Below are 15,048 nucleotides of genomic sequence, written 5' to 3' on the forward strand. Positions count from 1 at the left end.
CCTTGAAAAAGCAGTAGCGGCCAAAGACATGGTGGAGAGCCAAAGCACTTCATTAAGTACTGGCACCATCTAGTTTTAAAGGCTGTAGGACATCTGAATATACAAAAGAGTTTCTAGAATTCTCCACCATGTATGATACAATCTTATTTGATCCCATCAATCCAGAGTCAGACTGACAAAGAACAGGACAAACTCATAACACATGTACTTAGAGACATCCATTTCAGAAAGAAATCCAAGTACCTATAACAGCCTTTTTCCTCTCTGTCTCAGCTTCTTTCTCCACAACCTTTTGTTTCTGTGCAGCTATAAGAAGCTTTGTCTTTTCAGCCTCCCTGTGAAGCAAAATATTATAAAAATTAGAAATGATGTGCAGTCACAGGCAGTAAATCTAACTCTATGGTGGGTCAAAGAACCATTTGCAACACAAACTTTCTGATCCATTAAGGTGCCTAGAGAGGTGTTACCCCATTTTACTTATAATGAATCTGAGGCTGAAAGGTTAAATGATTTGCCCAAAGTCACCCAGATATAGGAATCAATTTATACATTTGAATTTCAGTCTGACCTTTTCCTCTAATTGTATCATGGAAAGGCCTGTGATCTGCAAGTACCTAGAGTATATAAATGCTTCCTTTGTTGTTAGGCTTCCAGCTAGCCCATATAGCACCTCTGGGCCAATTAGCAAAATGCAACACCCTCTGGGCAGATGCAGTCCCTCAGGTGCATAGCCTGGTAAGAAGAATGGAGCTAGATTTCAGCCCCTCCTCAGGCAGACACTCTTGTGCAGTTACCCTATTTGTTGTATGGGAGATATAATTAGGTGGCAGTTATTAGGTGGTGAACTGGGGCTCAATGTAAGGAAGAAATTTTCTAAGAATCTGAGCTTTCTAATAATGGAAATGGCTGGCCTATCACTAAGCATGTACAAGTGGTTACTGGGCAACCACAGGGCAGAAAAGGTATAAAAAAAGATTACTATTACGTGGGTGGGAGGCTAGACCTCAAGGTGGCTTTTAAATTTGGGATTCCAATAGTCTACAAAATTAGGAAAGATCTAGATTTATCTGAAAAGTAACTCCAACAGTTCCCCCAAAACATTTCCCCCCAAAGATCTCTCCTTTCTTCCTGCCAAAATTGGTAAAGACACAAAATGGCATTCTGGATACTAGGAGTTATTTGAGGGCAGAGAACATATAGTCTTCATGTTTCCATCACTAGAAGCTATCATATTGAAAGCCTAAGACATCTTGAGCCTTCAATCAAAAAATGTTTTTATACAAATGGATCAGATCCATGATCTATCCAGCCTGGCACTCTATGCTGTAGTTTTAAAAGAGGAGTTCCTTTTCTACAAATGAAAAGGGAAAATAAAATTCTGCATAACAGAAGATAGAGACGGGAACAGTAAGGACTCAGTAGTAAATCACCCCAGGAAGAAGTATTATTATTTCTTGGACCCCCTATACTTATACAATCTGTTGTATTCCTGACTTTTGCTAAGTTATTTTTCCAGCATTTCATATTTTTCCACTTAAAATACTAGCCAAATTTCCTAAAGACTTTTGTTTCTTTTCAGTACCTGTCATACAAGAATAATACTGCCATTTCAACCACAGTTGGTAGTCCCCTAACCCATGTTCTTCAGAACACTAAGAAATTAATTTCATGTCAAGCAAGTAACTTCTCATTCCCAGTCAGCCCTGGACCCAAAAAAGAGAAGACTACCAGGAGTCAATTCAGGCAAAGCTTCCCAGAAGCAAATTATAAAGATCCAGGTGTAATTTTAGAGTCACTCACATATAATGGAAAACCAAACTTTATACCAGTAAGGTGTCTATTCTTACCACTGTAACACAGTGACATAATATAGGCACTCTCTTCAACCTTAGCAGCTAGTACTCCCTCCTCTATTCATACTTAATTCAAGATATTCATGTCCAAATTATAGCTCCTTAGCCTTCCAACAACAGTTCTACAGCAAATTGCATCCTTAGCCACTAACACTGCTCCTGAAGTGTTCATATATAAAGAAAAACCTAAGAATAATCTAGTGAATTAAAACACAAGAATAGATAAATTATCAGAATTAAAGTATGGAAAATAGATATAAACCCCACCCCAGAGTGTAACATCTCACATGTAAGTTTCCTCTACACTGGTATATTAATATGTAGACAGCCCTAAATAAAAATTTTGGGATCCCAAGCATATTACTCACATTAACTCAAAATTTCTTCTTATGGCTTCTGGGATTTTAGGTTTTGTAACACGCACAGCCTGAAAAATAAAAGTGAAAAGCCAAAATATATTTGAAAAATAAATCTTCAAACTAAATCTTCTACAGAAAAGCTCCTCAAATGAAACTAATGAAACAACTATGACATAGCTGCCTACTAACATGTGTGGAGATTCCACTAGAAAATCTATTCTTCATGCCATCACACCAAGAATCAAATATACGCTGCTTCTTGTTTCCTTAAAAAATGCTTGCCTAGGGGAAAAAAAAAATCACCCTATCCCCTACGGAAATAAACTCCTTTAGGGAAAAGGTTCTCCCTTAAAAGACCTCTACAAAGCTCTTCAGTTGGATACTTTTGTTTCCTTTTCAAGCCTGCAAACCAAAGAAACAGAAGGAAGGCAAAATTCCAAGATTTAAAATTGTAAAGTAGGAAACAGTAAAAACAAAAATAAAAGCAAACAAAGTTCAGGTCAGTATATGCAACTTAATACAATAAATGTATTTACTACTTCCTAAACCTGCAATCACTCAGTACTGACTATACATAAACAGCCCAAAGTTTAAGGAAAACAAATACCAGTTAATAGATTACATTCTTTCTTCCTAGAATCTCACTTAGAACAAAGTCTACTAGTCTTTGTAGATACTGTTTACTAGACACTTTGTTTCCCTAACCATAGTGTACTTTGACATTAATTAAGATTATCTACTCAGGAAGTGCAGCCTTTTGAAGGCTAATCTACATCAGGCAACTGATCTCTCAAAAGCTTTTGATTTAACTAGTTAAACATCACTCACCCCCGACCTATACTGCAAACACACATAAAACACTGCTGATCTGAAGACAGTTTTAGTTTCTCTTCAAAAATTGGCTAAACTTTTAAGCAACAAAGCCTTTAAGCACATAACCTTTTTATTTAATTCAATTAACATACAGTATATTAGTTTCAGAAGCAGAGTGCAGTGATTCCTCAGTCTATATAATACACAGTGCTCATTACATCATGTGCCCTCCTTAATGTCCATCACCCAATTATCCCATCCCCCCCCCCCCCCGCCCCCCCCCACCGCCTTCAGCAACCCTCAGTTTGTTTCCTATGATTAAGAGTCTCTTAAGGTTTGTCTCCCTCTCTGGTTTCGTCTTGTTTTATTTTTCCTTCCCTGCTCATGCTCTTTCTCAAGCATATAACCTTCTTTTAAGGCTTTTGAAAGAAGACTTTTAAGCAACACAGACTTCCCTACATGAAAGAGAATGGTCAAATCTGTAAAGATTTTGAGAACTAGCATAACCAAATACAAGTAGTGAAATGGAATAAGAAGCTGGGGACTGTAGTGAAAAAACTCACTATATGCTGAAGTTGAGGCATGTGAGGACATAAGGAACAACTCATGGAGGTATCCAGAAGACAAAAATTTATAACCAGCATTTGTGAAAGATGCCAGATTTCACTATGTGACTACCAGAAATACAGATGACTTCCAATATGTTTTAATATGATTCAGAAGGAAACACTGTCATTTTGCATTTAATTAAGAGACTGGCCATATTTCTTTTTAGTCTTATTTTTTTAAAAAGCATAAAATAGGACTGTTTTCTGAAGACTTCTATCTTGCTGTATGAAGCTGAAGAACATACTACATGCTTGCCAATCTTGGGAATCTCAGAATTTTCAAATATGTGTAAAATAAGCACCTACTGTAACAGATAATGTAAGTTACATCATAACAGATTTAAAAAGTAAAATGACGAGGCGCCTGGGTGGCTCAGTTGGTTAAGCGGCTGCCTTTGGCTCACATCATGATCCCGGGGTCCTGGGATTGAGTCCCACATCAGGCTCCCTGCTCGGTGGGGAGCCTGCTTCTCCCTCTGCCTCTGCCCCCTGCTCATGCTCTCTTTCTCACTCACTCTCTCAAATAAAATCTTTTTTTTTTTTTAAAGATTTTATTTATTTGAGAGAGAGAATGAGACAGAGAGAGCATGAGAGGGGGGAGGATCAGAGGGAGAAGTAGACTCCCTGCTGAGCAGGGAGTCCGATGCAGGACTCGATCCAGGGACTCCAGGAATCATGACCTGAGCCGAAGGCAGTCGCTTAACCAACTGAGCCACCCAGGCGCCCTCTCAAATAAAATCTTAAAAAAATAAATAAAATGACAACATATCCAAAAACAATGGCCAAAATACACACACACACACAGAGTGGAGAGAGGGGAAAAAAAGCTGATGAATATATTTGAAAGTGACCGCCGGGTTATAAGCATATATTTTAAATGGAAAGCCAGCATATAACATAGTCACTCTCTTTAATAACATAGGGAAAAAATATCAAGGATGCATATTTTCACCATTCAAATTTGCCACAGTAGTTGTTCAAGAAAAATGGAGTATAAACACAGAGAAGAGCAAAATTAAAATACTGATTGTTTCAGAGAATGTTTATTCAACAAGTATTAACTGGGTGCCTGTCTGTGCCAAGTGCTGTTTGTTCTAGGCACTATGGATACAGCAATGAACAAGGCAAGACTGCTCTCATGGAATTGAAAATTTTAAAGGGAGTAAATACAATAGATAACAAAAAGCAAATAAATGAGTAAGAAACTGAGAAAGGGGAACCCTCCTACACTGTTGGTGGGAATGCAAGCTGGTGCAGTCACTCTGGAAAACAGTATGGAGGTTCTTCAAAAAATTGAAAATAGAGCTACCATACGATCCAGCAATTGCACTACTGGGTATTTACCTCAAAGATACAAATGTAGGGATCCGAAGGGGTACGTGCACCCCGATGTTTATAGTAGCAATGTCCACAATAGCCAAACTGTGGAAAGAGCCAAGATGTCCATTGACAGATGAATGGATAAAGAAGATGTGGTACATATATATACAATGGAATATTATGCAGCCATCAAAAGGAATGAAATCTTGTCATTTGCAACGACGTGGATGGAACTGGAGGGTATTATGCTGAGCGAAATAAGTCAATCAGAGGAAGACATGTATCATATGATCTCACTGATATGAGGAATTCTTAATCTCAGGAAACAAACTGAGGGTTGCTGGAGTGGTGGGGGGTGGGAGGGATGGGGTGGCTGGGTGATAGACACTGGGGAGGGTATGGCTATGGTGAGCGCTGTGAATTGTGTAAGAGTGATGAATCACAGACCTGTACCTCTGAAACAAATAATACATTATATGTTTAAAAAAAAAAAAAGAAGAAGAAGAAGATAGCAGGAGGGGAAGAATGAAGGGGGGGAAATCGGAGGGGGAGATGAACCATGAGAGACTATGGACTCTGAAAAACAAACTGAGGGTTCTAGAGGGGAGGGGGGGTGGGAGGATGGGTTAGCCTGGTGATGGGTATTAAAGAGGGCACGTTCTGCATGGAGCACTGGGTGTTATACGCAAACAACGAATCATGGAACACTACATCAAAAACTAATGATGTAAGGTATGGTGATTAACATAATTAAAAAAAATGTAAAAAAAAAGAGTAAGAAACTTTCAGATAGTTATGAGTGTTATGTGAAGAATTTAAAATAGGATGATTTGGAGACTGGAAAATGGTTACAGAGGGGAAAATCAAGATTTTTACTTTGGCATAATTATATAAAAAATCTAAGGAAATTCATAAAGTTGCAGTCAAGCAAGATAAATTAGCTCTAAAAGATCTATTGTATAACACTTTACCTACAGTCAATAATAATGTACTGTGCACCTAAAAATTTAAAAGGATAGGTTTCATGTTAAATGTTTATACCACATACACAACAAAAAATCCAAGCAAATTAACCCAAAAAATTTATTAGAAACAGTGAATTCAGCAAACTAGTAGCTCCACAATAAATTCACCAAGAATCATTTGCATTCCTCAATGATTATACAAAAAAAGACTACATATTTAATAGCATTAAAACTCAGTAAATCCATGAGTATTAACTTAATTTGAGATATGAATTTCTCACCTGGTCAGAAATTCTAAAAGACACAAAAATGGTATGATTAAGTAAAGCCATAAACTATGTTCCCAATTTTATTTATTTTCCTTTTTTTTTTTAAATATATTTTTAAAGGATTTTATTTATTTATTTGAGAGAGAGAGAGAATGAGAGAGAGCACATGAGAGGGGGGAGGATCAGAGGGAGAAGCAGACTCCCTGCCGAGCAGGGAGCCCGATGCAGGACTCCATCCAGGGACTCCAGGATCATGACCTGAGCCGAAGGCAGTCGCTGAACCAACTGAGCCACCCAGGCTCCCACTATGTTCCCAATTTTAAACTTATGTGCCAATTTAGGTACCTGATATAGCTTGAAAATATCAATAATGAAAACTCATCTGGAATAATAAGCTGGCAGAAATACATCTTACCAGATTTTAAAAGTGAATAAAAAGTTGATTATCATAAACATATAGTAATGTGTTAAAAAAGGAAGGCTGACAAATAGACCAGAAGTTCTAAAAATGCATTTCAGCTCTCGTAAGAAACTTTTATGGCAAGACTAAAGCAAGCAAAACAATGGAGATCTTGATCTACCAGTTTAAAAACATTATGAAGTGACACGTTTTTCATTCAGTAATTGTTTTTATAAAAACAACAAGTAAATGTAACTAAATTTAAAAGATCCTTCTCACTGCTATGCAGAAAATGATGTGGATGAAGATAAAAGTCAAACTGGGGCAACATGGTAGGAGACTACTGTTGGAAGTCCAGGCAAGAAACGGTGGCTTGGCTTAGGGAGGCAGCAGTGAAGATGGAGGAACAGTTTTACATGGATTTTGGTGGTAAAATCAGCAGGATATGGGGTCCAATTAGATGTTAAGGGTGAGAGGGTTGTTAAAGATGCCTCCCTCACATCTAGATTTGTCTGGAGGGAAGGAGGTGTCATTTACTAACAAGAAGGAAAAAATAAGAGAAGATTTGATGAGAAAAGACTAAGGGCTCAATAACTAATGAAGGAATAGGAAACAAAAAGATCAATGGAACAAAGTCCAAGAAACACTATATATACTATATAATGGGATTTAGCATACAAAAGAAATGGCATTTCAAATAAGGGAGATGGGGACATAAATTATTCCATAATTCTTTTTACTACCAAGTTGGGGGCTGGGGAATTAGAGCCTACCTCACAACTGACATCAAAATGGATTCCAGATGAATTAAAGATTTAAATCTAAAAACACAACTGTAAAGGGGTGCTTTGGTGGCACAGTCAGTTAAGCATCCCGACTCTTGGTTTCCGCTCAGGTCATGATCTCAGGGTCATGAAATCAAGCCCGGGGTTGGGCTCCACGCTCAGCACACTCTGCTTAAGTTTCTCTCTTCCTCTCCCTTTCCCCCCGCATTCTCCCCCTCCCCAACCGCCCAGCCCACATACTCTTTCTCACTCTCTCTTTAAAATAAATGAATCTTAAAAAATAAAAACACAACTGTAAAAGCAGAGAAAAATGTTGTAATTTCCAATTTAACTTAAATTTCCATATTTTAAAGTAGTGAAAGTGGCTTAAAGCTTGCAAACACTGCAAAACACCATAAAGAAAAGATACTAAAATTTCTACGTAAGTTTAGAACTTCAGAATTGCTAGGGGGAAAAAGACATTAAATGGTAAAGAAAAAACTAGGAGAAAATGCTTCCCATACATTTAAGAGTTGTAATAATTAACATATTAAAAATAGTTTATTTATTATTTAAATGAGAAAAAAATAAATTATTAAAAAATGAGCAAATACAACAAACAACTCACAAATGTAATACAAATGGCCATTGAATGTCCTAGGGCATTCAATCTCAATAATTAATACAAAATACCAGATTAATTTCCCTAAAAGGATTAAGAGAGTCAGCATGCATCTGTTAATTATCTGGGTACAATCACAAAATCAAATGGGTAGGAAACTATAGCTCACCAACACTGCTGATGAGAGAATCTAAGATGCTAAAATTTTTCTGAAAGGCCGTATTTGGCAGTATTTATCAAAAAGCCTCCAAATGGGGCATACACTCTGACTCCTCAATACATTTAAGAATATATTTTAAGGGAAGGATTTAAAAAGATGTATGTATAAGCTTGTCACTGCAACATGTGTGTAACAGTGAAAACTGGAAGCCACAGATTAATTAAAGAAAAACATTAAAAGTGATGATGTAGTGAATCTGTATTTTTGACTTGAAAAGATGCTTATATATACTGTTAGGGAAAAAAGCAGCTATGGTACAATCCCACTTTAGTTTAACATTGTTTATACCTGTAAACAAGCATATGCTCCTCTAGATTAAGAAGAGTCTAGAAAGATAAAACAAACTCTTATCTCTGCATGGTACGATTACTAGTGAATTTCATTTTGTTTTTCATCTTTTTCCCAATATCTAATTTTTTTTACAACATATAGAACACGTGTGTATAAAAATATTCAGAATATACAAAATACTACTACAAATCAGTAAAAAAAAGTAAAACAACACAACAGAAAAGGGGGCGAAAGACTATGAATGAGCAGTTGACAAAGTACAAAATGGCCAAAAAAAAAAAGATGCTCACCCTCATTAATAACTAAAGAAATGCAAATCAAAGAGAGAGAGCAAAAATTAGCATGTCTCATTGCTTCAAATGCTGGTGAGGTTTATGGAGAAACAAGTATTCACATATATTGCTGATAAAAATACAGATTTGTGCAGGTTTTTGAAAGATAATTTGTACATACAAGGAGATGTGCCAAGAATATTCCTACCCTATTGTTTATTAATGGAAAAAAATTGGAAACAACAGAGAGATGACTGTGTAATATAAGGCAAAGAATTGTAGGCAGCTGTTAAGAATGAGCTACGTCTCCCAAGTAATAACGCGAGCAGAATCTAAGAATCTGTGACATTCACATTTATTATCTTTTTTTTTTTTTTTAAGATTTTATTTATTTATCTGACAGAGAGAGACACAGCAAGAGAGGGAACACAAGCAGGGGGAATGGGAGAGGGAGAAGCAGGCTTCCAGCTGAGCAGGGAGCCCAATGCGGGACTTGATCCCAGAACCCTGGGATCATGACCTGAGCTAAAGGCAGACACTTAACGACTGAGCCACCAAGGCGCCCCACATTTATTATCTTTAAAATTGAAAACAACTCTAGCCAGAACTGAATGGACAACCAGGCAGATTTTACAAAGTTAGCGCTGGACTTTTCAAAGGACCCCTTAACTTTGGCAGTTTCCCCTCAGGCACCAGTCAGAGATAATGGCATGGCATGAATAAGGACAGGGAAAACCCTCACCATCTTTCCAGTCTTGTTTATGAGATCACACATGGTCACTTACACTGAATGCACACTCTCAACAGTGCAACACTTGAGACACGTGACACCAAAGTTTTCTCTTTAACTGCAGTAACATTTGTTACCACAACTGATCTCCTAGAAACTCTAAGAAAGGGCACTAGAGAAGCCATATTACCACTTCTCAGGTAATCCAGACCTACAGCCATAGCTTTTAAACGTTACTGACCATGACCACTGTAAGACATGCATTTTACATTGACACCCAATATAAACATCTACACCACACTTAGAGAAAACAAAAGTTTTACAGAACGATACTTAAATTTAGTACATGTTATGTGCTCTGATTTCTTTTCTTATTCAATTTTATTTTATTTAAAATGCTGTCATGATCCACTAAAGTTGATTTTAGAATCACTCATGGATTTCAACCCAATCTGAAAAAACACTGACCCAAAAAAGCCGGCCTACAACCCCTCACCATTCTATCTCCTAATGCTGCTGCCACTGCCACCACCATCACCACCACCAAATTCGTCTGCTACCTTACTTTTATTCAGGCCATTCTACCCATTTGAAATACCTCCCCTACTCCTTCCCCATCATCTAAATCCTGCTAATTCTTCCAGACCCACCTAAAATCCCAATTCAATTACAGTCATTTCCAGGCAGACTCTCCTGAAATGTTCCTGAACTCTAAAGACTTACAGCAATAATCACCCAATCAGTTCATCTGTCAATTAATCATATGTGACATCTATTTTGCTAGAATTATTGTTCAAATCTTATACTTGAAATCCTTGTTCATAATCTTACCGAGACTAAAGCCTTACACTTACACAAATGATTTATAACCATTACTGTATCTTAATAATGCCTCACAATTAGCAGTACATGGATTTCATTTCCTTGTAAGAGTCTCAGCTTATCTGCTTATCAGAAGAAAATGCCACCCAGGGCAAGCTACAAGAATATTTTATTTTGGCAGAGACCTAAAGTCAAACTGAGAAAGCTATTCTATAAAATCCCATAGCATTTCAATTAAATAACTGCTGAATAAACAATGTCCAATGAGAGAACAATTAAATTCAAAATTCTCAAAATTCCTAGAGAATTTCCCTAGGAAAAGGGCTTACCTGTATGGTGAGGCCTGGGGCCATGACGTTTAAATCTTTCTGGAGAGCTTGCTTCAGGTTTTCATCTATTTGATCTGTTTTTGAGGCCAAGAACAACAGCTCTCATGATACTCAAAAAAAAAAATTTTTTTTCATTGTATTAATATTGGAAAAAACCCAATCATTATTAGACCTAAAGTTTCCATGGTACTACTCTATAGAGCTTAAACCACTTCATATATATATGGAAAAAAACTAATTATATTATTATAAATATATAAATTATTACATATACATTTAAAACACATATTTAGTTTTCCTTTTATATGGGAAAAAGTGTGAAGAACTGTCAAAGAAATTAAGGAAGAAAGATGAAAAACAGGTTGTTTATCCAATAAATGGAGATTCTAGGTCTTTAATATCTTAATTCAGTGTGGTTACTATGTGTCCTGATTCTCATAAAAACCAAATTCCCATTTTCAGTCTTTTTTTAAACATTTACTTATTTGTTTTTTAAGATTTTATTTATTTATTTGAGATACAGCTAGGGAGAGAGCACAAGTAGGACGGAGGGGCAGAGGGAGAGGGAGAAGCAGGCTCCCCGCTGAGCAGGGAGCCTAATGCGGGGCTTGATCCAAGGACCTGGATATCATGACCTAAGCTGAAGGCAGATGCTTAACCGACTGAGCCACCCAGGTGCCCCTAAGATTTATTTGAGAGAGAGAGAGAGAGAGCACACACAAGCAAATGAGCGCGGGGAGGGAGAAAGAATCCTCAAGCAGACTCCCCATAGTGTGTGGAGCCTTAAGCAGAGGTTGATCCCAGGACCCTGAGATCATGACCTGAGTCGAAATCAAGAGTCGGCTGCTTAACCAACTGAGACACCCATGTGCCCCTCAGTCAGTCTTTAACCCAAATCTCCAAATAACTAAATTTCATTTCCATGGATCTCTGCTAGTATTTTGGATTTAAGGGGGGCAGGGCATAACTGGGTGGCTCAGTCGGTTGAGCAACCAACTCTTGATTTCGGCTCAGGTCGTATCTCAGAGTTGTGAGACTGGCTCCGTGGCAGGCTCTGTGCTGAGCATGGAGCCTGCTTAGGATTCTCTCTCTCTCTCTCTCTGCCCCACCCACCCCTCCCTCGCTCTTGCACACACTCTCTCTTAAAAAAAAAAAAAAAAATTTAAAAAAGGGAGTGGGGAAGCTCACAGGAAGGTCTTTGAAGTACACAAGAATGGACATTAAAGCTATCACTTCACTTGGCCTTGTAACTCATGAATTTTCTATCCACCTCAACATACTTTCACCATTACTAAAACTGGTGATGTGAGAAATGAGGACAGTTTTCTCATACACCTAGTAGTTGTCAATCATCAATGAGGAATGAATCGGTAGATCTCTAAAATGATTAACCATCCCTATGCCTGCCTATAAGAAATTCACTAAGAATTCTGGGGGGAGAAGTAAGCAACCAACAGCAACAACCCTATCATAGGTCATAGCTTTCTCTACCACAAATGAAAAGTAATTTGTGCAGAAAAGAGTTAACATAGCAGGCCTGAAGCTGTGATCCTTAGAAAGGCCTGTTTGCAAGCTGGCCTTTGGCTGTCACCTGGAACGTGGATCTGGAAAGGATTCCCACTATTCCCAGAACTGGTAAGAATGACTCACTCTGCCTAAACTGTTTATACAAACAATGTGGTTTATGCTGAACACGTGCCTTCCTTCTGGGAGTGTGGAATTTTGGTATGTGCTATAGGCAGAGGATGCCTTTATGTTAGCCCCCAGTAAAAATTCTGGGCAGTGGAGCTTGTGGGTGGCTCAGTCGGTTAAGTGTCTGACTCTTGATTTTGGCTCAGTTCATGATCTCAGGGTTTTAAGATCGAGCCCCGCATCAGGCTCTGCACTGGGTGTGGAGCCTGCTCAAGATTCTCTCTCTACTGCTCCCTCTGCCCCCCACCTAAAAAAAAAAAAAAATTCTGGGCAGTAAGTCTCTAATGAGCTTCCTTCTCTAGCAGACATTTCACATGTGTTGTCACACTTTAATAGTGAAGTAAGTGTATCCCACATGCCTCCACTGGGAGAAAACTCTTGGAAGCTTGTGCCTGACTTCCTCCGGATTTTACTTTGTATCCTTTTGTATCTTAGCTCTGAGAACATATACTGAGTCCTGTCAGTCTTCCTAGCAAGTCATCAGACATGGAGGTGGGTCTTGGGAAACTCTAAGAAAGATTTCTAAATTTCCCCAAATTATCTATTAAAATAGCAACAAAGCTAATTTTCACTAAGTTATCATAGTAAAAACAGAATATAGCCTGCAAATAACCTTTTTCCAATCTCTATTAAGTTACATATAATAGATTTCAGAAAATTATCATTCTTAAAATATCTTTTAAGTATTTACTTAGTTTAATCATAAGAAATTTTAAACTTAAAGAATATTTTAAAGATAAATGCTCTATTATAAATTCAGAAGAAATGCTGAAATAGGATAATGTTTACTAATATTAGAGAGTCCATAGAGTTGACTAAGATTTCCAATTGGTTATTCACATATTTAATTTACAACGAGTAAGACACTCACCAAACAATTCAATGTAAACTTCTTGAAGTGTGTGGGCACTACAAAACTGGTTCAGTTCGTGGTGGATTTTATTGAAGATTAAGGTCTTGTCATAATCTGCAGTGTAGTTCCTCACGATATCAAACACTGAAGGAAAGGTAAAATCCATTTTTACCCATGTATCTTCTAATTCAGCCAATGTAAAAGTTACAATATACATGAGGAAAAGTGACAACAAAATAGTGGAAAAATGAAACACAGCTCACAAACCTTGATGTGTTCCTTGTGCTCAATTTTCCGAATATTACTGCATTTGCAATTCTAATGGGCAAATTTTGAGTTCCATACTAAGGAGAGCATACATTATCGTGGAGATAATAAGAAACTGTCAAAATGTTCAAGCAAGGCCATGACACAATCGCATTTGTACTGTGGCAGCAGTGTGAAGATGAATTGTGAGGCAGGGAAAGTATAAGGCAATTACTGCAAAGCAAGAATTTAGCAAGGAGGTAAAGAAGGCCTGAATTAACTGAAGAACACTGGAAATAAAAGAAAGAAACTGCTGCCAAAGACCATTTTCGAAAAGGTAGTTTTTAAAGGCTATAAAAAGGGACACCTGGGTGGCTCAGTCAGTTAAGCAGCTGCCTTCCGCTCAGGTCATGATCCCAGGGTCCTGGGATGGAGCCCCGCCTTGGGATCCCTGCTCAGCAGGGAGCCTGCTTCTCCCTCTGCCTCTGCTCCCCCTGCTTGTATTTATCTCTGACAAATAGATAAATAAAATCTTAATAAATAAATAAATAAATAAAGGCTGTAAAAAGCCACCAAACTAGAAGGAAAAGAAGTGAACCTTTACTGGGCCAGGTTTTATATCAGGCAATTTACATACATTACAACTTAATATTCACAAAAATATTTCCTAATTTTGCATAATAGGAAACAAACAGAATTTCAGAAATGTTCCTAAGCGCACATACTAGACCACACCAGAATCTGTGCTCTACCTATTAAAACATGTTGTTTTCTTCCTTCAGACCCAAGGAACCAGCAGTATCTTCCCTTCATCTATTTTCCCAATCATAATCCATTCCACTGATTTATAACCAGGGAAAGTAGATGAGAAAAAGACAAAGAAAATAATCACAGAAAAATATAATCCAAATTCACGTGGCAGTAATACAGCTTGCTCTCTACTCTGATATCCTTTTCCTTTTTGTGCCTGTATCAGTGCCATGAAATTTAGCATGAACTTACATGCCTATATATATATATATGTATATCTTTAATTATATATATATATATATATATATATATACACACACACAGACACATATATATATTTAGGTTGGTATCATGTCTTCAGAAATAAAATAAAAAAACCCTAAGGAAAAGGGTCTAATTTCACCTTTTTAAATTGTTTTTGCCAAACACAGTATCCTGTACATATTAAGCATGCCAATTTTAATAAGGACAGAATGGCAGCTCTTTCAAATGAAAGCAGGGTCCCAAATAGACCCACATACACCCATGTTCATAGCAGCGTTATTCATAATAGCTAAAATGTGGAAGCAACCCAAGTTTCCATCAATGGATAAATGACCAAACAAAATGTGGTATATTTATACATGGAGTATTAGCCTCAGAAAAAAAGGAAATTCTAACACATGCTACAACATGGATGAACCTTGAGGACATTATGCTAAGTGAAATAAGCCAGTCACAAAAAGACAAATACTATGATTCCACTTATATAAGGTACTTAAGAGTAGACAAAATCATAGAGACAGAAAATAGAATGGTAGTTGCTAGGGGCTGGGGAGAGAGGGAAATGGGGAGTTAATGTTTAATGGGTATAGTTTCATTCTTGCTAGA

At 37.4% G+C, this 15,048-nt stretch overlaps 1 protein-coding gene across 1 annotated transcript in view; it reads right to left on the reverse strand.

Moving 5' to 3' along the window:
- The window catches only part of ERLIN1 (ER lipid raft associated 1), a 38,454-nt gene that overhangs the window by 12,814 nt on the left and 10,592 nt on the right, over window positions 1-15,048 (reverse strand). The window contains exons 6-9 of the mRNA XM_032432456.1: window positions 13,201-13,326; window positions 10,638-10,711; window positions 2,222-2,280; window positions 244-335 (exon numbers count right to left, since the gene is read on the reverse strand). Of these exons, the coding sequence (XP_032288347.1) occupies window positions 244-335; window positions 2,222-2,280; window positions 10,638-10,711; window positions 13,201-13,326 (351 nt within the window). The remainder of the gene's footprint in view (window positions 1-243; window positions 336-2,221; window positions 2,281-10,637; window positions 10,712-13,200; window positions 13,327-15,048) is intronic.

This window comes from Phoca vitulina, unplaced genomic scaffold, assembly GCF_004348235.1.
Source record: "Phoca vitulina isolate PV1807 unplaced genomic scaffold, GSC_HSeal_1.0 scaffold48, whole genome shotgun sequence".
NCBI classification, from domain to species: Eukaryota; Metazoa; Chordata; class Mammalia; order Carnivora; family Phocidae; genus Phoca; species Phoca vitulina.